At 40.2% G+C, this 24,586-nt stretch overlaps 1 protein-coding gene across 2 annotated transcripts in view; it reads left to right on the top strand.

Moving 5' to 3' along the window:
• Positions 1–24,586, top strand: part of plpp3 (phospholipid phosphatase 3) — a 147,982-nt gene that overhangs the window by 68,920 nt on the left and 54,476 nt on the right. For both annotated transcript variants that reach the window (XM_043699110.1, XM_043699109.1), the window contains exons 3-4: positions 18,716–18,996; positions 23,471–23,528. In XM_043699110.1, coding sequence (XP_043555045.1) covers positions 18,716–18,996; positions 23,471–23,528 — 339 coding nt within the window. The remainder of the gene's footprint in view (positions 1–18,715; positions 18,997–23,470; positions 23,529–24,586) is intronic.

Here is a 24,586-nt window from a genome sequence, read left to right as displayed (position 1 = left end):
GTCTGTTTCCATGCTGTACATCTCTATGTACATCTCTATGACTCTATGATTCTGTGTGCTGGTTTGCTGATACTGTATCATCATCCCATCATGAAGGCATAGCCCATACCACAAGCAGCTGAAAAACCGAAACATAAGAAGGATGAGGAAGGGGAGAGAGAAGCTAACCTAGGTGTTTGCTCTTTCTGCCCAAGCAGTCCTTGAAGTTCACATTCTAGGACAGTATCAGTGACCACAATCCCAATTCTCCATTCACAAACAGAACCACATCCTTGCCTTTCCACAGTTACTCTTCATTCTGTACACTTGACAGCTGGGCTAACATGAACGCTCATCCAAATTAAGACCATAAGACATAGGAGCGGAAGTAAGGCCATTTGGCCCATCGAGTCCACTCCGTCATTCAATCATGGCTGATGGGCATTTCAACTCCACTTACCCGCATTCTCCCAGACCAAACATCCCAGACCAAATTTCTAAAATGAAACAATTCCATGTTGCATATGCATGTCAACTAATCATCCTTAATACTCTCATGGGGTCTTTGCCAATCCTCAGCCTGTCTCAGTGGCTGCAGCAGGCTTGATGAAAAGCTGGCTGAATTTCACTGTAAGAACTGAAGGAGTCCTCAGCCTTGAATGTCTGCTTGCAGGTGGCACCTTCTTTCCATGGGTGATAGCACTTTGGGCTTATGGCTGGCAGGCAATAGGCTACTGGCAGAGTGACACTGGTGAGAAGCCAACAGATTGATGCCCCGTGGATCCATTGTCATTCCCCAGAGGTGGCATCTCCACAATGTGAGCAATCTGTTGAATGACAAATGACTAGAATAATGTAATACCCTGGAAGACTCTTTGTACACTGTTAGTCTGGCTGTGAACTGCAATGGTCTGAGTTTCTACTGCAGTGTTCAGATGTATATACTGCAGAAAAAGAGGTATAACTGGGGGAGAGGCAATTATGATGCAATTTGACAAGATTTAGGATGCATAGGATGGGGAAGGAAACTGCAGGGGATGGACACACTTGAAATGTGGAGGTCATTCAAGGAACAGCTACTGTGGGTCCTTGATAAGCACATATCTATCAGGCAGGGAGATAGTTGTTGAGAGAGGGAGCCATGGTTTACTAAAGAGGTTGAAGGTTCTGTCAAGGGGAAAAAGAAGGGTCATGTGAGGATGAGGCGTGAAAGCTCAGATAGGGGGCTTGAGAGTTATAAGTTAGCCAGAAAAGATCTAAAGCGAGGGCTGAGAAGAGCTGGGAGGGAACATGAGCCGTTGTTGGTTAGGATCAGGGAAAACCCTAAGGCCTTCTATAGGTCTATCAGGAATAAAAAAATGACTATAGTAAGATTAGGACCAATCAAAGTAGTAGTGGAAACTTGTGTGTGGAATCTGAGGACATGGGGAAGTGCTTAATGAATGCTTTTTATCAGTATTCACACTGGAAAAGGGCAATGTTAGTGACAATATGGAGATACAGGGTACTAGGTTAAATTGGGATTGAGGTTGACAAAGACGAGCTTTTATCTATTTTCCGATCTTCCAAAATTGCTAAGACCCCTGAGCTGGATGGAATTTATCCTCTGATTCTCTGGGAAGTCAGGGAGGAGATTGCAGAGCCTTTGGCTTTGATCTTTATGTCATCATTGTTGACAGGAGTAGTTCCAGAAGACTGTAGGATAGCAAATGTTGTTCCCTTGTTTAAGAAGGGGAGTCGGGACAACCCTGGTAATTATAGGCCAGTGAACCTTACTTTGGTTGTGGGTAAGATGTTGGAAAAAGTTATAAGAGAAAGGATTTATAATCATCTGGAAAGGAATGATTTGATTAGGGATAGTCAACACGGTTTTGTGAAGGATAGATCGTGCCTCACTAACCTTATTAAGTTCTTCGAGAAGGTGATAAAACAGGTGAATGAAGGTCAAGCAGTTCATGTGGTGTATATGGACCTCAGTTAGGCATTTGATTAGGTTCCACACGGTAGGTATTGCACAAAATACGGAATTTCGAGATTAAAGGTGATTTAGCAGTTTGGATCAGAAATTGGCTAGCTGAAAGAAGACAGAGGGTTGGGATTGATAGGAAATGTTCATCCTGGAGCTCAGTTACCAGTGGTGTGCTGCAAGGATCTGTTTTGGGGCCACTGCTGTTTGTCATTTTTCTAAATGATCTGGATGTGGGCATAAAAGGATGTGTTAGTAAATGTGTGGATGACACTAAGGTTGGAAGAATTGTGGATTGTGCTAAAGGATGTTGTGGGTTACAGAAGGACAGACATAAGATGCAGAGCTGGGCTGAAAAGTGGCAAATGGAGTTTAATGTGGAAAAGTGTGAGGGAGTTCACTTTGGAAAAAGTAAAAGAAATGCAGAGTAATGGTAAAATTCTTGGCAGTGTAGATGAACAGAGAGATCTCAGTGTCCTGGTGGATAAAACCCTGAAAGTTGCCACCCAGGTTGATAGGGTTGTTAAGAAGGCATATGATGTATTGGCGTTTATTGGTAGGGGGATTGAGTTTTGGAGCCATGAAGTTATGCTTCAGCTGTACAAGACATTGGTAAGGCCTTGGGGTACGGTGTACAGTTCTGGTCATCGCATTATAGGAAGGATGTGGAAGCGTTGGGAAGGGTTCAGAGGAGACTTACTAGGATTTTGCCTGGTATGGAGGGAAGGTCTTACGAGGAAAGGCTGAGGGAACTGAAGCTGTTTTCATTAGAGAGAAGAAGGTTAAGAGGTGACTTAATCGAGACGTGTGAGATAATCAGAGGGTTAGATGGGTGGACAGTGAGAGCCTTTGTCCTTGGATAGTGAAGGCTAACACGAGGAGGCATATCTTTAAATTGAGGGGTGATAGATTTAGGACAGATATTAGGGATAGTTTCCTCACTCAGAGAGCAGTAGGAGTGTGGAATGACCTGCGTGCAACAATAATAGACTTGCCGACATTCGGGCGTTCGATTGGGCATTGGACATACATATAGATGATAATAATGGAACAGTGTAAGTTAGATGGTCATCAGACTATTTTCACAGGTCGGCGCAACATTGAAGGCTGAAGGGCCTGCACTGCGCTGTAACGTTCTATGTTCTGTGTTGGGTGGCTACTGCTTGAGTTGCAACATAAGCTGCAATGTTGGCCATCTGAGGGTGCCTCATGGTTACACAGCTGTACAACCAGAGTTAACCACTGTTTCCATGCTGGGAAGGATGAGCTCTGTGCTCTGCATAACATCCTGTGATGAGTTGGTGCTGGACTCTTTGATGCTTTTTGATATTAACTGCAAGCTTTCTGTCAGGTTTACAATGGACTTTTGTGATGCTCACCCAGCAGCGTATTCTGTTAGTTGTTTGATGGAAGTGCTTATCTGAGACCTGTGCAGCAGGATCCATGTATGTCCTTGCTCTCCGATGAACTGCGCTGCATGATCCTTCCTCTCTGCCTTTTCTGCAGCTACACATGCCTAGTGTGGAGGTGGATAACGATGTGAGATTGGCTACACTTTTTATTTCAGAGAAAAACTGATTTCTTTGCCCTCCACATCAATTTCCTCTTGACTTTTGGCAGATTGGCAATACTCAATGTGCAAAACCACCCCCACCTTGGTTGGTTTCCCCATTTTGATTTTGGGTTGTAAATCAGATTTCCTCCTGAACATAGCTTCCATCTGGCAGTGCAAAGTTCTGGAAGCTGATTAAAAGCACACCAGGTTCGAGAGCTCATGAAGGAAATGGAAAGCCTGCTGAGAAGTCTGGACAATTCTGACAGGCAAGAAAAAAACATGTTTTCACAGCTTCAGATCTCACCATTAAGTGCTGTATTGTATGGTATAAGTATTTTTGGTGCAGTGTTTCATTAATATAGATGTATTGTTTTGAGGTCTGTTGACCTCATCAGCATTGCATAATTGTTCACATGCATTACACATGAGTCTTTTTCCAATGGAAGAAGTATTTGCAGTGAAATATATAACAGATCAACCTGTGTTGTCATTTTTACAGAAACTTAAATGGCTCTGTTTGACTTTTAAAAAATTTTTGTTTTGACACACGAGTAAAACTTATCCATCAGCTGATTAACAAGCAATGATGAATTGACGATCTGAATTGACACTTGAATGAGCACTTTCCATTCTTTCTATCTCAAAAAGTAGACTATTGTTTGGACAGCTGAGACGCTGTTGAATTTCAATTCCTAGTGGGTTTTATCTCAGTGGTGTTGCATTCATCTAAGAATAACTGACAGCTTCAAGGAGTTGTAATAACAGATTGTGCCTTTGATATGATTGTGGTTTGTTGACGCATGCTAAATTGATTACAAGTGTAGTCAGGTTTGCTTTCACATGGCCGAATGATTTTTGATTTCATTTTGATTTGATTTATTGTAACCATGTGTACCTTAATAGACTCCAGAACTAGAGGGCGTAAGTTTAAGGTGAGAGGGGAAAGATTTAAAAGGGGCCTAAGGGACAAGTTTTTCACGCAGAGGGTGGTGCGTCATTGGAATGAGCTGCCAGAGGAAATAGTGGAGGCTGGTACATTAACAACATTTAAGAGACACTTGGATGTGTATATGAATAGGAAAGATTTAGAGGGATATGGACCAAGTGCTGGCAAATGGGACTAGATTAATTTAGGATATCTTGTCGGCATAGACAAGTTGGACTGAAGGGTCTATTTCTGTGCTGTACATCTGTATGACTTTAAGTACAGTGAAAAGCTTTGTTTGTGAGCAGTACAGGCAGCCCATAGTAAGCAAAGACATGTAGATCCTGATGAGTGAGGACATACAGACCATAGGATTCTTAGGCATCGAGGTCACACTGCACAGGAAGTGCGCGAAGCACGATCAACCTTATTGGAAGTTAGAGAGTCCATTCAGCAGTCTAATAGCAGCAGGGAAGAAGCTGTTCTTGAACCTGTTGGTGCGTATATTCAAGCTTCTGGATCTTCTGCCTGATGGAAGCGGCTGTGCCCTCAGTATCAACAATAGTTTGGTGATTTTATTCAGATATTGAGAGAGGTTTATTTCTGCCCATCATCCAAGGAATATAAATTATTTTCTATTGATATTCTATGGAAATCAAAGAGTAGATGTAATTCATAGTGAGTAGTTATTGAGGGTAGGTGGAGGCCAGAGTGGTGGCATTGTTGATCTGAGGGAGCATGAAGGGTACCAGCCTGTCTCTACACTCATTCTTCTGCCACGCTGGTTCCCAGTTTACAAACTGCACTGTGAAGCAGAGCTTAGTGTGAAAAGATGAAAATGGAATGTGAAGTCACACGTGGGTCAGGCATGGAGTTTGAGAGTTGCAGAAGTGCTCAGCATGAGCTTTTCCTGAGCCCAGAAGAAGATTTGATTTTAAACGGTGCGATCTAACTGAATTTAGGCAGTTTCGACCCTTTGCTGATGTATCTAGTCAGTGAACTACACACTTACTGCTGGCTGTGTGAAGTGATCATTTAAATGAACAGGTAGAGTGAAGTTGGCATGACGCGAGCATTACTTTGAATGGGCGTAGTGATTCTGTGATCTTGATCTCTACTGAAGAGTGTGGTGCTGGAAAAACACAGTCGCTCAGGCAGCATCCGAGGAGCAGGAGAGTCGATGTTTTGAGCATAAGGCCTTCATCAGGAATGAGGGGTGGCCCAAGGGGGCTGAAAGATAAATGGGAGTGGGGGCAAGGAAGCTGGGAATGCAATAGGTAGATGAAGGTGGGGTGAAGTTGATAGGTCAGAGAGGAGGATGGAGTGGATAGGTGGGAAGGAAGATGGACAGGTCGGACGGTTCAAAAGGGCGGTTGGAAGGTTGGATCTGGGATAAGGTAGGAGGAGGGGGAATGAGGAAAGTGGTGAAATCCACATTGATCCCGTGTAGTTGGAGGGTCCCAAGTTGGAAGATGGCGTCAGGTGGCTAGAGTTTGATGGTGGAGGCGGCCCAGGACTTGCATGTCCTCGGCAGAGAGGGAGGGGGAGTTAGAGTGTTCGGCTACAGACTGGTGGAGTTATTTAGTGTGTGTGTCCCAGTGATGTATTCTGAAATGTTCCGCAAGATGGTGTCCTGTCTCCCCAGTGTAGAGGAGACCACATTGAGAGCAATGGGTACAGTAGATGATGAGTGTGGAAGTACAGGGAAATTTCTGTCAGATATGGGAGGATCCTTTGGGAACTTGGCTGGAGCTGAGGGAGGAGGTGTGAGCGCAGGTGTGTTCTCCTCAGATACTGCCTGACGGCTGTGTTTTTCCTGCACCACACACTTCGACTCTGATCTCCAGCATCTGCAGCCCTCACTTCCATCTTGATCTCTATGACCATTTTCAGTGTGTATGCAATTTAGCCCCTTTTTACCTGAAGTGAACAACTGTCTGATAGGAAATCAGTAGCTTGGTCACAGACTTAATGAGAAATTCAAATATGAATATTTTTGTTTCTGAATATAGGGGGTAATTTTCTAATTTTGCACTGCCATTGAGGAGTTTTACCCATTGTGAGTGTATACTGAAAATTCAGGCAATTACTGTGCATATTGTTTCCAACAATAGGTGCTAGATGAATCATGTACACATTCATTAAACTACTATTTGTAGGCTGAAACGTGAAAACTAATGTTTAGTTTTTTTACAAAAATGTTACTTTCAATCTCAGCAAGATGATCTATTAATTTTTGTAATTTGATTTCAGCACAACATATTTTACTATAGGAAAAGATAAAACAATAGTATTACAGAGCCCTTAGTTGACCTGTCTCCAATGTGTCATTTTGAACAAAAGCTCTAAATGCACATTTTATTGAACAACAGGAACAAAATATTTCACCCCCAACTGGACAACACCATTGTCAGTAACATATTATAAATCAAACAATGATTTATTAAAACTTGAGTAATTGCCTTGCAGAGTCATCAGCCAGGGAAGTATTTCTCCGCTTGATTTACATTAAAATTCTGCTTTGTTACCTGGACAAAAACAGGCATCATAATTGGCGCACTACCTGAACTTAATGTTATATGTGCTGTCAAACCTACTCATTTTTGAATTAGCTGCACAAAAAGATAATTTGTCTAAAAACCTCCTAGCTGTCTGAGGAGTGAGAGGAAGCACCTCAAAGAGTTGTAGCTTGGCAGTGATTTGGAAGTTATGCTGGTGGTACAGTACGGGGAAGTCATTGAACACAACAGTACAAGAGAGATATGTGGACAGCACTACATCATTTGATGTTGGGAAGTTGGAAGCCCTGCTGCAGGAGATGGCCAAATGGAATCTGGCCTAATGAGAACTGGAGGCCACACCTCAGTGTAAGCACATGGGCCAAGAGCATGTGTTTTGCTGATAAAACATCCAATCACTCAATTTCTTGTATGTCTGTGCAAATGAGAAGGAACACGGTGGTTTTAAGAATTAAGCAGCGATAAGTGGACCTCTGTGTCACACATGTTTCTTGAGGAAGGTAGAAATGAGATCCTGTGTGACTGTGGATGAGGTAAACAATCCTAAACAAAAATAACTAAAGTAACTGAGGTAAATCATCCTTCTTGACCTGTCTGCAGACTTTTACATAGTTACCATATCCATTCTCTTCCAACATTTGTTCCCATCATCCATCTTGATAGGCTTCTGTTAACCATTCCTATCTACCTGATTGCAGCTCATTAAACTCACCTATCTGCACCTCCATAATATCACCTGACTCTGCCTACATCTGTTGAGTCTAACATCCTTGCTTTCCAAACAACAAGACATAATCATTCTGATTCATGCCTGTCCAGCCTCCTACAGTTTTTCCGCATTAACGGCACTATATAAATCCAAGTTATTGTTTACTTATTTATGATGCAAATTAGTTTGGAAGGTTATTTGCTGAAAACTGTAACTTGTTAAATAGTGGAAAGTAAATGATTATCGACCCCATAAAAACCAAAGTTTCTGTCTTCCACAGATGGTTGATCTTTAAATTGACCTGATACTTCTTACAGCTTAGTCCTTCATTTAAGAAAAAGTGTAAACAATTTATGATTGAAAATAAATTAGTTTCCCACTGTATAAGAAACCAAACGACAAATTTTTTAAGATGTTTGTATCATTTGTGCAGTGAGAACATTGTTTATTTGTACAGTATGTTTTCTCTAAAAGCAGCCTTTAAAATATTCCAGTTTATAAAAAAAATAAGTGGATAATATGTAACAGAACATTTGGCATGAACAAAAATCCTGTTTTAAATTGTAATATGTGAATCATGCATGAATATCATCCAAAGTTGATCTGCAACTTTTAAGTGAAACAACTTTCATTTAGTATGGCTTAAAAAAGCAAACTTTAATACAGAAAATAAGAACTTATATTTTTTACTGATGTATTATCTCAGTGTATGTCTTCAAATTGTGTGGCTACATATCTAATCCATAAGCAAGAGAGGCTGGCGAGGTGAGGAACAGGCAACAGTTTCTCCACAAAATTTTGCTTTGTTATTGTCCAATAGGAGATACTCAAACCAGGGTCACAAAAGGGTTACTCCTTCTCACTTATAATCTACAGTATAATCTTATAAACAGCGAATCATATTTTATCAGTGATCACGTCAAGCAGTGAAATTGGTTTTGGAAAAAAAAAGCAATTAAATATATTAAATCTGGATTGTCAATGCTTACACTGCAACATCTGCAAAACATCTGCTGCAACACAAGACTGCATGGGGCCAATCTGATGCTTTGCCAAGTGAGATCTCCAAGCCAGATATGTTGGGAACTGGGTGTTCTCCAAACTTCCTGTGATGTAATAGCACCCATTTGACATCAACAGTAATGAATGCTTTGGCTATTTTGATTTAAACGTTTTCTCTTTGCTAATTGCAGGGCAAGAACTGAGGTGATCAAATTAATTTGTCATTTGTCATGTGAAATGAACATTTGTTAATGCATCTCTATGATCTACTTTTCCAGGTAGTAAAAATTCCCAATTTTCCACTGAATGAGATTGGTTGGTTAAAACCATCAATGCATCTGGAGTTCAGTGATTTGACCCAGTGCAGGAGTAGGGTTTCACCTTCCTTGGTGTGGGGAGAGGGAAACAGAGCAGGGATCTCATCCTGATCACTAGCCAACAATCTTATCTATGATGCATGAGTTGATGTGGGTGAAAATCAGGCTCATTTTCATGGTTGCTGTTGACGATAGACTATTGTTATGACCCCAGTGATGGCAATAAACAAGTCAGATCCCAGATTGATTTATAGTTGTACCTTAGCAATTTGCTTACTATGGTGGACAGTCACTTCACATGTTCACAAGAGGCTGTTAATGTACTTTTAGCAAATGAACATGTTTGTTATTACAACACAACCTAAAGACAATTTGTAAAGATCTTATCAAAAAAACTACAAAATGAATAATTCAAAACTTTTTGCCCCAAAATATCCTATACAGACACCCAACCCCTATGAAAAATCACTCCAATCTGCATTGAAACATTTTTAAACTGGATTGATGAGGTTGTAAATGTTTCTTTTTGATGAATTTCTACACGTTCTTTGAAGAAATTCCTTCTAAAATTGTTTCTTTCCAAGACACACAGCTACTGACCAACACTCTGACTTTTTTCACTGAACTTGAAGGAAAAAGAAACTCGAAGCTTTGTCTTTTAGGCTGCAAAACAACACATTTACCTTTCTTCTGAACTAACTCTACTTCTGCCATCTGCACTCTGTCCGTACTGATCCATAAGACTGTTAGACAGAGGAGCAGAAATTAGACCATTCGTCTCACCAAATCTGCTCCCCCATTCAATCGTGGTTGGTAGGTTTTTCAACCTCATTTCCCCACCTATTCCCCATAACCTTTGATTCCCTTGGCAATCAAGAATGTATCTATCTCTGTCATAAAAGCTCAACTTAGTAAATACTTCAACAATAATCTCATCATATAGCTTCTTTAGTCATTTTACTTCAGTCAAATGATTTCTTAGAATACTGCTTTGACCTTTTTTTTATTAAAACCTGTGTTTCTGCCTTAAAAAAAGTCACCTTCACTGAACTAAAAAGCAAAAACCCATTTGCCTCTACTTTAGAATCCAAATTCCGAAATAATAATAATATTATTATAAATTTTCATCACAAAATATAAACTGTGAAGTCCATACCTGATAGCTATTTAAGCATCATATATTTTCATGAAAACAGAAATCAAAACAGGGAACGTGCACTAGAAGTATACAAAATAAGCAGATCGTGATGTCACTCAGTGACTAATAGTAATTTGATGGTGGTGGTGCAGTCTTCAACCTCAAAGCTCCAGCAAATGATTCCTCTTAACTAATACAGCAGAATGCATGTTCATCAGCAGAAGGGACCTCTTACTATTTAAAGGAACTGTAGACAATGTTTAGTTTATTTGTTGATTTCTATTTGCTGCTGCTGAGTTTGTGGACGATTTTGGAGGTTTGTACTACTACTGAAAGTTAACAAAATCTGCAAGTAATGGTGTAGTGAATTGTGAAGGCTTTGGTTCTGATTTTACTGGTTCTTCTGAGACCACTTGCTAACAGACATGGGCACAATAGTTGTATCTCACGTGGCTGCAAAATTGCAGGGTGAATTAGCAGAGGCAACTCAGAGGAGTTCAAGCTACTCAAGGGTGAGACAGAGAAGGGCTTACTTTCCAGGCTTTCTTGTAAATCCAGAGATATACAAATTTGAGGAAGTCCAGTTGTCTGCAATTACACACAGTGCACTGTACAATTCAATACTTAATGTTCTGGCAGCAGCCATGATACCTTCATCCTGTGGCAGTCACTGTATATCTACATTTGAACCATCACAATAAATCAAAGGTATTAAATGATCTGGCTTATCTTCTGACCAGTTGGGTGATGACTGCATTGTGCAATCCATGTGCCTGAGAGCAGTGTGTACATATTAAAAGCCACAATGTAACTCTGAATAGATCATTGGGGTGGTTGACACACCTCCACTGCCTGAATCACTTTGGTGGATCCTGCAACTCCTTCTGGAGAGCACCAAGATTCAGTGTAGCCTTGCTATCATCAGTAAAGGAGGCAAAGGCAATTAACACATCCCATTTCTGTACCATGCTATTCACGATCACCTCATCTGACTGTATTATTAGTGAGTACAGCTGCAAGTGCACTTGCATTCCTACACCTTACTTTCTCTACATTAACCACCATAACGCTGAAATAAAAGACCAGTGAGTGTGGTGCAATGTTTTTGGATGATGTGCCTATCGTTGTCAAAGAGCCTCCAATGTACTTATGCTTGTGTTATAAATGTGAGGAATGCAGCTGGGTACTGTGTAAGAGTAGAGGTGAAGCTGATCCATACGAGGTATGTGTCATAATTAAAGAACATTAGTAGGTGAATGGGACACTGTTGGTGAACTGAGCAATGTTCGAGACTCGTGGTTCAGTTGGTTAGATATGAGGTTTAAGAATGAAATACAGCAATGTTAAGTACTTATGTGTGACCATGAATCTAGTTTCTTGGGCTGTACTATCTGCGTTGACTGTGACGATTATCTGCTCCAGTTATCTTCTCAGAATGTGTTTGGATGGCCTCCCAGACCTCTGTGGACTGAGGATCTTTCTCCTTCTGCCCAACTTCTACATCAAGGTTTCTAGTGCTGCATCTGAGAACCTAGAAGCATATTTTGTATTGCTCCATGAATGAATAGTCTTCATGCTCAGAATGTTTTTCTGAGCCATTTCCAGCATCTGCTACAGCCAGAATGCATCTCCTCGTTAAGAGGTGTGAGTTGACTTTAAGTAGCGCAGACTAGCTTTAGCCTTGCACGAACTTTGGCCCCCTGCTGAGGCTTTCAGGCAACCACCAGCGTGTTTATTGCTGGGCTATGGTCAGCTATCTTGTAAATCAGTAGACAACATAAAGGAAGAAGCAGGTGTGGGCTAGTAATACATTTAAAGGGGCTATCCAATTTTGCCACCAGTATTCTTTTACATTTTTATAATAGAGTATATTTTCTTTTTCACCTGATAAATCAAGCAGTAACTCAGGTATGATAACAAGTCCTTGTCCCCTGCTATTTGTTTTGCATAGTAATGATTACTGTAGAAAATATGAAGATTGAGAAAAACAAATGACATGGACAGGATGAGATTTTAGTGCTCTCTGTGGATTGTACGTTTGGACGCAATTGGGAAAAATCTGAATTTCATTAGTTTAACTTTAAACAGATCACCAGCTAACTTGGCTTCAGGCCAGATTTAATTAGACAAGATACTGAAGTTCATGGTAGCGGGACAAGCACAAATAAAGGGATAAGGGGTTTCGCTTCGGCGGGTCGGTGTGGACTTGTTGGGCCGAAGGGCCTGTTTCCACAATGTAATCTAATCTAATCTAGACAAGATACTGAAGTTCATGGTAGCGGGACAAGCACAAATAAAGGGATAAGGCATAAATATGCACATACTCAAAAGGACAACAAATTGAAATTAAAGTTTTAGAATACATCATTCTCTTTTCATCCGGTAGCAAATTATCTTGTTATTCTAACTCTCACCAAATCCCATTCACTCATCATCCCTGTTCTCACATTGGCTCTGGGATAAGCCGAACTCTGATTTTAAAATTCTCATCTTTGTTTTTTTCGATGACCTCATCCCCTCCCTATCTCTGAACTTTACTCTGATGCTGAAGATGTTTACTCTGCTCCAATTCTGACGATTTTGATCATCTTAGCTTTTAGTTGCTCATTATTTGCGACCCTACCTTCAGCCACCAAGGGTTCAAGATTTGGAATTCCCATACGAAGCTTCCTTACCTCTCTAGCTTTCATTCATTGTAATGTGCCTCCAAACCTTTTATTGACTAATATTTTCATAGCTTAATATTCCCTTACAACCCTCAGTATCAAATGTGTCTGATAACATTCCTGTGAGTTGCTTTGGTATGATATATTTCATAAAGGTACTGTATAAAAATAAATAACTGCTGTCTGTGTTAATTATCTACAAGGTTGATTCCTTTATTAATTAGTAGACAGGGTCAGGTTGAAGAATATAATTAAATCATTTTTCCCAAGGTGACTAAGTATTGATTGTAACGAGGTCGGCCAGGTGGACTTCATTGAATATGAGTTCCTTGATTGAGACTGTTAAGCTGGTCCAATGAGGGAGCCCTGGCTGACAGGTATAAACAGCAGCATTAGATGTTCTGTTCACTCAGAGGCTGACTCTGAGGAAGCCAGACCACTGGTAAGTACTATTACATGTAAATAAAGGTTGAATTGGTAATGGGATGCCAGCCTCTTTGGAGTTATTTCAGAAAAATTCTTTCTTTCTTCTGAAATTAGAAAATAAGCCATAGGCTTGGACCACACATATTTAAAAGTCGTCGTTTAACTGAAATAGCCAGCCTTGCATAAGTTTAAAACATGCAAAAATAATTCTAAACAGTTATTTGAAGTGTGCAATTAAAAAGATTATGTGCAATGTATGGTGTGTTATAAACACCAATGTACTGGTAATCATGGTTTATGCTTCTGTTATTACAGAGGTTGAAATATGTTTTATGGCAGATACTGCACTTGTAGGCACGTTGTCTGTGACAGCTACTTTGATATTTCGTGCCCATATTCTGCGTAACCTTGAAAGGAAATGTGGAATAACCAAATTTTCCATCAGTTCAAATGTTTACCAGAATTGCCTTATTATTTAAGCATCAACTTTCAAATCTTTAGATAGTTCTGTCCATGTGAATCTAATCAAATCTAGGTAATAAATATTTGGGTATAAATACATTCCAGAACTTCTAGTATGATTAGACAGTTGACATTTAAGGTAAGGAACCTTTCCTCAGCAATGAGTTATCATGGGAAGGTTTATTTCTGAAATGTCTAACCCGAGAGTTTACTTGGCCAACTAATTTGCTCTCATGACTTCTGTTTTTTGTTATAATTTAAGATTTCCATCAACTGCAAGGTTTTGTTTTTAAACCACAATAGTGGTACCTTATAAAAACTGAATCAACTGCAGATGCTGTAAAGCAGAAACTGAGAGATAACTATACCTTAATTGCCCCAGTAACTGTGTTGACATGTCTGACATTGATGTCAAAGAGTACAGTCCCTTTTCTAAGCAATTTAAATGTATTCTTGATGTAGACTTTTCCAAATTAATACTCTTGAATTGCATTGGTTGGAAAAGTAGAATACAATTGACAGGCTAGTTAATAATTTTTATGTAATGACTTGCCTTTTTGACTAATCTGTTATGTGCTTAGTTGATCCAATGTAGGTCACTTCCCAATCATTTCCTGCCCCACCTGATAAGGCCATTGAGAGTTGTTTAAACATAATTTTTAAAAAATCAGACCCACTTCATGGTATGGAATGTCAAACGTCTGAACCAGACAAACTAATTTCTTATGATATTGTCATTGGACAAGAGAATTTGACCTGATATTGACAAAAGGAAACAATGAAAATTGTCTGATTACTGTGCTACTGTCCATAGTGAAGTGTAGCTGCTACTGGAGTACCCCTTTGGGATCCAATGTGAATGCAGTTGTATTGCCACAAAATACAATCTATCTTTGGGTAGCACCACTGTTTTTTTTGGTTGCCTTCTCACTGCTTGTGGTGTAATTATTAGAAAATATCACAAAAATTTCATTTACCTAGCTAGGACAATGTCATTGGTTTCATGTCACATGCTAATTGAAAAGTGCACCACAGCAAAGCCAGTACTTTATTACAATTTTCTTTGTATTCGTTCATGGTGTGCAAGCTTCAGAGGCAAGCCCAGTATTTATGGCCCATCCCTAATTGCCCTTCAGAAGGTGGTGGTAAATCACCCACTTGAACTGACGCAGCCCATGTGGTGTAGGTTTATGCCCAATGATATTTAGTAAATGGGACTGCAGTGTTTTACTGGAGTTAGAGATCCTGTTCCATAATGTCCTGGCATAGAATTCTGAATAACATTAACAAAGTGCAATAATTCCTATTTCCATAGAAAGAATGTGAACATTACTCCTAGAATGGCTGCTCCTTCTACATCTGCAAACAATCAAGGGGTTGAAATTACTCCTGTCTATAATTTTATTGGAAAAGTCAATCTGAGAACAAAACAGTTCGTTTAGATTTATCAAGACCAGAAGGCTTTGACTGAGAGTTGATGAAGGTCACAGTGAAATATTTTCTGGAAAGACAATGCAATGGAGTGGACAGTGCCTATTAACTGAAGTACCTTGACTTTATAGCCACCCCCCATCAAGTGAGGCTTTTCTCAACTGAACCAATTTCCAAAATGTTATTCACAGGAACATATATGGAATTTGTAATCAGTTTGTATTGAGCATGTGTACAGAATTATTATTCCACTCTGTTACTTATGGCTAATATTCTTTAAATATTCGATGATGGCAAAACATTTGTAAAACAATCTAAAATAGTGTCTGGAAATAGAACTGCACAATGGTGTTCACGTCAAAAGACAATGACCATAATCTCTACAAACAGAGCCCATTAATTGATTCAGTGATTACTTTGCTTGAGTGAAGAGATCTTGCGACTATAAAACTGTCATTTCCAGTTGATGAACTAGAATGCCAATTTTCAGGGATTGCTTCCCAAAGACATAAATCAGCTTTGATCATGTTTTGCATAATCAACTCAGCAATTTGTTGAGTCTTCAAACCAGGTAACTGCTAGTGACTGAAAAAAATGCCACAAAATAATGTTACTTTCATTAGGAAAACTATTAAATAAATTTGCTGATTTTATAAATGAGTTCGTGGCAATTCTTCGGAGCTATTTGTCGTAAGTAAAGTGTGCCATGATAGTATTACCCATTTTACAAGTGAGTGTTAAAAGAAATTTTAAGGTTGGCATGCTCCTCACGGTGTTTTTACCTTCCCGTGATGTCTCACCTTTTGCACTATATGAGCGAGAAAGTGATTAGTCGAGCCAGTTAACCAGCAGACCATGGATGATTGCTTTCAGAAATAATACAACCTAAAGGAAAAGATTGGACCTAGAAAGCTCAAATTCCAGAAGTGATGTTGATTACGTTGTGAACTGCTGCACGTCTGGGGGCTGGGGGAAGGGTTGAACTCCTGATTGAATCTCACTGGAAAACCCACAGTAAGCAATTTCCCTCAGGCCATTTTTTCTCAATTCTACCAAGCCAAAAGTTAAAGTGGGGTAACCTAATCGGAAAGCTGGTAGTAATCACACCAGTGTTTGTTTTGCATAGAATCTTTCCCTTTGGAGTTCTCCATAACACACCACATTCTTGGATGAGAGTTCGGTTTAGGGACCTATCCCAGGCCTCTGTTAATAATGCTTTACAGAAAGCTGTAGGGACATTTGAGAGAGCAAATTGGGATGACTGACTGTGCTCCCATAAGGGAGCACCTGGCCTCCAGAACAGCTTCGTTGAAGTCATTAGCTCTGCTTGCTATATTTAGGATAAAAGTTATATACAATACTGGTGTAAAGCATAAAAGGACTTAACTCACTATTACTTTTTGCTTTAAACATTCTTAGCCTTCCAAAAATTAGTAAAATTGTTCAAAATGTTGAAAAATCTGTCTTTAACGTTTGGCATTACAAAAGCGATAGCAGCAACCTGAATTCAAATCGCTTGCAAAAATGTTTCATGCTTTTCACAAAGATCTAAAATGGGCCAACCCATTTAGAGATATGAGCAGGGGTGGAAGATGTGGGTTTTTAGGGACTTTAAAAGAAGAATGAGGGTGGAGATGTGGGAGCATTTAGAAAGGGAATGGCATCAGGCTGTCTTGGCAGGAACTGGATTGACCGGGACTGCTTCATCAGAGGGGATGGCGCAGGTTAGTTGCCAAGGTTGTGGGGGTGAGGATGGTGTGCGTGTGTGTGTGTGTGTCCCACATGTGATAGCCACACCTATTGGATGTGGGGTCATCCCCAGTCATCATTCAACGTTACCCTGGGATCAGTCAGTAATCCTATGCCTCTGACGACATTTCCACCCATCAGTTTCAAGAGGCTTCCAATGGTTCAACATGGACCAGCAGCTTCTAATATAGTATTAATCTCCAACTCAGAGGGGCACACAGCACAATGCATCTTCTCCCATAACAGATAGTCCTTCTCATGCCACCACAATTAGCCTTCCTTACCACAACATAGTGACTCACCCTTCTCCTTTGACATCGCTACCATAATATCAAACAGTGTGCATAACTGTGACTCATATTGTTTGGAAGCTTTGAGTTTGGCCCATTGAGGCTACATTCTTTTTATTTTGTGAAGGAACCACTTGTCTAAATGATCATATGTCAATATCAGAGCTTACCTTGCTGTTAAGTTCACAGTTGTGTCTTTTCACATTTTCACATTGTGATGACATACTGATGTAAGATCATGGAGAATATCAATACACAAAGTATTGCACCCTGTACACTATGGTATCTTTCAACTCCAAAAGTAAGCTTCTGTGTTTGGGACCTGTGTCACCTTTTATATGTGGCATCTTTCAATTGCATTACTACTTTGGTCTGTGAATAGAGCAGTAATGTATTTCAATAGCAATCAATTGGTCCATGGAACTTGCTTTCTGCAGTCACTCTCCTTGGCATAATGGCACATATGATTTGTGTTGGCTTTCCATTTTGCTCCAGCTGCCTTATTTGCTGTCTGCTTTTGTGTTTGTACTATGTTTGTGTTTTAAAATGTCTTTTACCATTTGTACTTTTCTTCATGTGCAACTACACGCGATGCTAATACTTAAAGGTAAAATATTATATTTATTATAGTTTATATTTTGCCTTATATTTATTGTATATTTTTAAAAATGGATTCAAAATCATATTGACTCTTTTGCGTTGTTAGGATTGACCAGCCTATCAAAAATGTTGCCACATTACTTGAATGTAGCACTATCATTTGCTGTCAGGGACTGGCCTATTTAAAAGAAAGCTTTATAAAAATGTGTTATTAATGAATTTCTCACAGTAACTGCACACTCCCTGGCTAGGGTGAAGAAAAAATTTGATGTTATGCCACTTAATTGACTTATTTGTTGCTTGAGAAATGTGAAAGCACCATTCTTAGTGTATTGTGATTGTGGTTTTCTTGTTCTGGTCACAATGGAATTCTCAACAATCACGCATCTTAAAATGGCAGAAAGCCATGATTCTGCTAGTTGCCTGTAACTTTTGGCCAAAAAAATGTGCATTTCTTTTGTTGTTCTTGAACAGAGAAATGGGAGACTGACAGCCACACTAGAAATGCCCAGTGGTAGTTCATTTCTGTGGCAACTCCAATTATGCCTACTCTTTACTTTTGCTTTATTTTCAACCATCTTTGCCACTTGCAGACACTATGTATTTACATTTGTACTGTACATAGAAGCTTGTGTGCACCTGTGTTGAGAAATTCTGGAATATCTGAAGAATAAAGCTTAAAAAGTACGCTTGTATTTTTGTATTTGTATTTTTGTATTTGAATATTAACAGACAAAATTTGACAGACTTCTGTTGCTTAATTGCTGTTGCCCTTTCAGACTTATTTTCTGCTGCTGTGAAACCTATTTGTCCTCTCAGTCTATTAAATACAATTTCTCTTCCTCCTTTCTCTCTTTGCAGGCAAGTTATCTGTCACTAAATTGCTAATTATAATGCTGTCCATTGTAGTTCTGCATTGCATTGTTTATACACAGGAAACACTGGATGACTTCATTAATAATTTTGCGTTCTTGTTAACAGATAATATCAGGAGAGTGCTACCGGATCCACTACATGAAGGAATGTTCCAGGTCCTTTATCCGCAATCCATATGTAGCTGCTCTATATAAGCAAGTTGGCTGCTTCATCTTTGGCTGTGCCATAAGCCAGTCTTTCACTGACATTGCAAAAGTGTCTGTTGGTCGTTTAAGGCCACATTTCCTAGATATATGCAACCCAAACTTTACAGCAATCAACTGTTCCCTTGGCTACATTGTGGAGTTTGAATGCAGAGGCGATGAAGGCAAAGTTCAGGAAGCAAGGTAGGAATTTTTATCTAATAAGAAATTAAATAAAATATTGCTTCATTTCAGATCTGTAGTGATTGTAACAAGGTCAGCCAGGGATCTTAGAGAATATGAGTTCCCTGATTGGGGCTGTTAAGTGTTCCAATCAGGGAGTCCTGGCTGACTGATAAGAACAGAAATGTCACAGGTTCTGTTCTCTCTAGCAGCCGACTCTGAGCTAGCTGGGTCAGTGTCATTTACTGTGCACCGTGTAAATAAAGGGTGGCTTGGTGACAGGATACCGGCCTTAGTGGAGTTACTTCAATATCAATAACCTTTCATCAAATTACAAGGTTATTGACCTGAAATATTAGCTGTTTCACCCTCCACGGATGGTGCCAGACCTATTGAGTATTTCCAAGGTTTTCTGTCTTGATTTCACATTTCCAGTATCCATAGTATTTTGTTTTTGTTATTTGAGTATGGCTGTTGCACTGCCACTGCCTGCTCCCACATCCTTGGCTCGAGAAGATACGAGGATCAAGTTGATCTTTAGATCTAATGCAAAGTGGCTAATATGGAATCAGTCGCCCAGTTGCTTTAAACCCAACAACACTCTTTCAAGTCAAAGGAAATGAAATTGAGTTAGAGATAAAGAATGCTAAATTGATAGCCTACCTTGTGGATGTTGTAAGATAATGCTCTATGAAGTTTAGGACAGCTTGCTGTACAATTTTATGCTGATTTTGAAATGCTGTAACACTGTTGTTTACAAACGGCAGTGGCATCAGCTGACTATAATTCACCATGTTTCTGTTAACCACAGATTAAATAACACTTGAATTCTTATGTATTTTTGTGGAAAATATCAACAAAATTAAATTATGTTAACAAGACAGCTGTTTGTGATTGGTATCACATTTTTCTTCTGTTTGTCAGAATCCTGGTTCACTGGCTCTGGCCTCCTCTCCTTTGCTAGGCTAATTTTTACGGAGCTGATGGGAGTCTGAGCTGCTGGAGCCGGAGAATCAGTTGGGCAGGAATTCCTCCCTCTATGGGTCCTTCTGCCACGGCCTGGGTGAAGGTGTGAAGCGGCTGGGGTTCCCCCAACATTGCCAACCTGCCTAATTAAAGGCCCTTTGCCACCAAACACACCATACAGGGATTTTGCCTGCTGTCTCCCTGTCTACCCTAACACCGGTAGAAATGCATTTAGCCAGCTACGTCCTGTATTCTTCCCTAAACACCAAAAATCATGTGCTGCATCCAGATGACAGTAGGAATTACTGTAAGCAAGTTGCAGGTGGATTTCTGACCATGTCCAGCCATTAGAATGTGTGCACAGAATAGTGCAGGGAGTACACCATATGCTTGCACAGCCCCTTTACCCGATGCCGTCCTGACATTGGCTGCTCTACATTAATATAATCACATCATTGTGGTGTGCTTACATATTTCACAGCTGTGCATGCTGTTAATCCAAAACTATGGACAGAGCCTTATCAGGGTCTGAGAACCTGGGCTCTGGTGAGATTTTTGGCAAAATCAGGCAATAAGTGTGGTGAGGCCAGTTTTAACGTGGAGATCATCTTGTTGCACCTTTTCACAAACATCATGTCAAGATTCTCACTAGGCAGTAGCGTGATGTCAATTGACAGTAATTATTAATTGTTAAACACCTTTGTTAATAGCCCATCCTGGCTCATTACATTTCAATTCCAGGCAGCATTCCCTCTGATTTATTTGTTCCTTCTTCTGCGAACGCAACAGCACTTCTGGAACTGGAAATCAATGCTCCAATTGGCGTTGGCCTGCTGATTGCTGGGCACCGAACATCATTGTGGCTTTGAGAGAATGATGCTTACAGGATGCTTCTGTATTTCAATGTTACATCTCAGACTGGGCCGGCAACTATCTTGTAAAGCTGTAGCAGGGACATGGAGTCAGCTCCTGGACTGGATCAGGCTGCATCTCTGAGCTTTTTGCTTGCACTCTGTCTCAGTCTGAGCTTCCAGCATCCCTACTTTGCATTTCCTTTCTCTGTTTTGGCTCAGGGTCGTATTACTGCTGTCTTACCTTATTTTTTCATGCAGACACAAAGCCAGGAAGTTTATAAAAGCTGTCAGTGGTCTTTGGTCAAGTCAAGGGGGAGAGCTTTCAGTTAGGAGTTCCCGGCATGTTAAAGGCAGCCACTGGTGCTAGTCCAGGTCCGGTTCAGGACAGTCAGAGTCCGCATCCTGTCCTCATAGAGGAACCAAATGACAGGCAACATTCCATCAGTCTTGGCTCTTTGTGACTCCTGTGGGCTGTTTTCCTCCTGGAATGCGAGAGAGGTGTGGATATTAAGGGGAAGAAAGGATATAGCTTTGAGGATGAGACTTGCTGGGCTGATACCGGGATTTCCAGGACTGTCGTGTAAGGAGAGATTGATTCAATTGGGCCTGTATTGACTAGAGTTTTGAAGGATGAGGGGGAATCTGATTGAAATGGGATGGTGGCTCAGTAGTTAGCCATGTTGTCTCTCAGAGCCAGGGACTGGGTTCAATTCCCACTGCAGGTGACTGCATGGGTTTCCTCCGGGTGCTCTGGTTTCCTCCCACAATGCAAAGATGTGCAAGTTAGGTGAATTGGCCATGCTAAATCGCTCATAGTGTGTCGGTTAGATGCATTAGCCTGGGGTAAATGTAGAATAGTGGGGCAATGGGTCTGGGTGGGTTACTTTTTGGAGAGTTGGTGTGGACTTGTTGGGCCGAAGGGCCTGTTTCCACACTTTAGAGATTTTATCTATCTTGAAATGTATATATTTTTAACAGGGCTAGGCAGACTAAATCCAGTGAGGATCCTTCCCCTGGTTGGAGAATCTAGACACAGTCCCAGGATACACGATAAACCATTTATGACAGATTAGGAATTATTTCTCCATTCAGAGGGTGAGGTAGCTGCGGAATTCACTCCCCCAGGAGGGAGCAAATATGGCATTGGGAAGTGAGAATATGGCATTGAGATAGAGGATTGCATGATCATTAAGAGAGACAAAGCAGGCTCGAAAGGCCGAACAGCCAACTCCTCCTTGTTTCTATGTTCCTTTAAAAGTGGGTGACACAGCTATTACAGTTAGTGCAAGTGGGGAGATATCCAAAGCAAGGGAGTAGGCAGGCCACATTTCCTGGATATCTGTTCGTGATGCTCTGGGTTGGGATGGGTAAGAACGATAGGGAAAAATAGCAGGCAATAGCAAGTGTGGTAGAGCATGAGCCTTGGTGGGAGGTAGGTGCAGCAGCAGAGATGGACTCAGTGTGAGGCATCAGAGAGAGGATAATTGCAATTACCTTGGCAGAGTGGAGAATGGCATTCACCTTTTTTCTACAGTGGGGGTCATTCCTCCAGATGGCTGAGACTGGTGGTAATCTCAGACCTGACTGGCATGACCTGGCATTATGGCCTTCTCTATCAGTCCTGGGGCAACATCCTGGGTTTTTTAAGATGGTGTGGACACAAGGGATGCTAGTAAATTCCAGGATAATCAATGATTGGAAAGTAGTTCCGGGAATGGTGAGTGGGAAGGTGGGGCAGAAATTGGACATGAGATAATGAGAACTCGCTAGGCCTTTTGGTATGAAACCCTCCAAAAAATTTCTACACAACTCAGACTTAGCCAGAAGAGTAATTTCTACCTTATGATCTTTTGGTTCATTCTTTTAGCTTTACAGTGTTTTCTAAGATTTGGTATGTATTACCCTCATGAGTACATTGAGGAAACATTCTCATTTTGAATAAAATATTCTATCAACACCATGCCTTATCATGTCTAAACATCTCAAAGGCCTGGATGTAGGTTTGGTTGCTGAGCTGTAAGGCTAATTTTCAGACATTTCATCACCATACGAGGTAACATTTTCAGTGAGCCTCTGAATGAAGCACTGGTGGTGTAGCCAATTTCAGTTTATACGTTTGAGTTTTCTAGGGTTGGTGATGCCATTTCCTATGGTGAAGTCATTTCTGGTTCTTTCTCAGGGAGTGGTACATGGGATCCAAGTCAATGTGTTTGTTGATAGAGTTCCGGTTAGAATGCCATGCTTCTCGGAATTCTCGTGCGTGTCTCTGTTTGGCTTGTCCTAGGATGGATGTGTTGTCCCAGTTGAAGTGGTGTCCTTCCTCACCTGAATGTAAGGATACTAGTGAGAGTGAGTTATGTCGTTTTGTGGCTAGTTGGTGTTCATGTATCCTGGTGGCCAGTTTTCTGCCTGTTCGTCCAATGTAGTATTTGTTACAGTTCTTACAAGGTATTTTGTAAATGACCAAACTCACTAATCTCATTAGTCCTCACTAAAGGATTGATTTTATGTATGCAGATGTGTGGTAAACGGCAATTTATGCATTTATTCAGTTAGATTATTTTTCTGGATATATCGATTTAAACTTAAGGTGGATGGATATTTGGTAAGATAAATGTACTTGGGCTCATCCAAATTGCTCTAAAAGAACATAATTATTTTGGTTTGTTTTCCAGGAAATCATTCTTTTCAGGACATGCTTCCTTCTCATTGTACACCATGTTGTATTTAGCGGTAAGTGGCTTCATGTTTCTTTGTCTTATTGTGGTCTGTACCTGGAGGTTTGAGCTCGTAAAAGTCGCCATTCTGTTGAAGTTGTAGATGGTATGTTATACTGTGATCATAAATAAGTATCAGAGGATGATGGAATTGTAGAGTGCCCACTTTCAAATTCTAGGCGATGGCAGTGATGTTATTAGGTATGACAAAATGTCATAAAGCATTTTCAACTCAGAAACAGGCCTTTTGAACCAAATGGTTCATGCTAATGTTTATAGTTCACATGAAACTCCTCACACATTTATTCATTAAATCCCATCAGCATGTATCGTTTTATTCCTTTCCCCTTTGTGTGCTTAACCTCCCCCTAAATGCATTGAAACCATTTACTCGTGTTGGTGAGTTCCACATTTTAACCACCCTCTTGGTCAAGAATTTTCTTTTAAATTCGTTATTAGTGAATATCTAATATAATGGATACTTGTGTATCAGTGACTGAGTGGCTTTTATATACCATTTATCTCCTCACCAGTGTTTCTACTGCCAGTGACAAACTCTCTGGGGCAGTAAGAGAGAGAATTGTGACAGCCTTCTTCATTAATTATAGTCTAATTTCATAAGCAGATACCATGGAGACAAAGGCCTAAATCTAGAGATATGTTTAGTGGGTTCCAGGGTAAACTTATCTGAACAGAAGACAAAAATACAATGACTTTATTTTGAGGGGAAAATAAGCTATAAACAAACTTGGAGAAACTATAAGCATTCTGGATTCACAATTTGGAAGCTTGGGAAACAATAAATGTGTATAAAATCTTCACGTGCATTCAAAACTATCTAACTAGTCAATAATAGAACACTTCTGTCAGTAATATTGAGTTTCTTTTGTTGAATGACTAATGAGCCTGTCCTAATAGCTTTTGTTTTCAATGAGCTGTCTTTGAGCTTCACTGGTTCTGAATGCATTTTACATTCCTTACTGCCAGTAGAGATTTGTTCAGATCTGTCTTTGTGCTGTAAATCAAAAGAATTTCTTTGCATACTGCCACTCTTTAACTCATGCCTATGATCCC

This window comes from Chiloscyllium plagiosum, chromosome 11 (genome assembly GCF_004010195.1).
Source record: "Chiloscyllium plagiosum isolate BGI_BamShark_2017 chromosome 11, ASM401019v2, whole genome shotgun sequence".
NCBI classification, from domain to species: domain Eukaryota; kingdom Metazoa; phylum Chordata; class Chondrichthyes; order Orectolobiformes; family Hemiscylliidae; genus Chiloscyllium; species Chiloscyllium plagiosum.
This window is presented reverse-complemented; position numbering and strand designations above follow the sequence as displayed.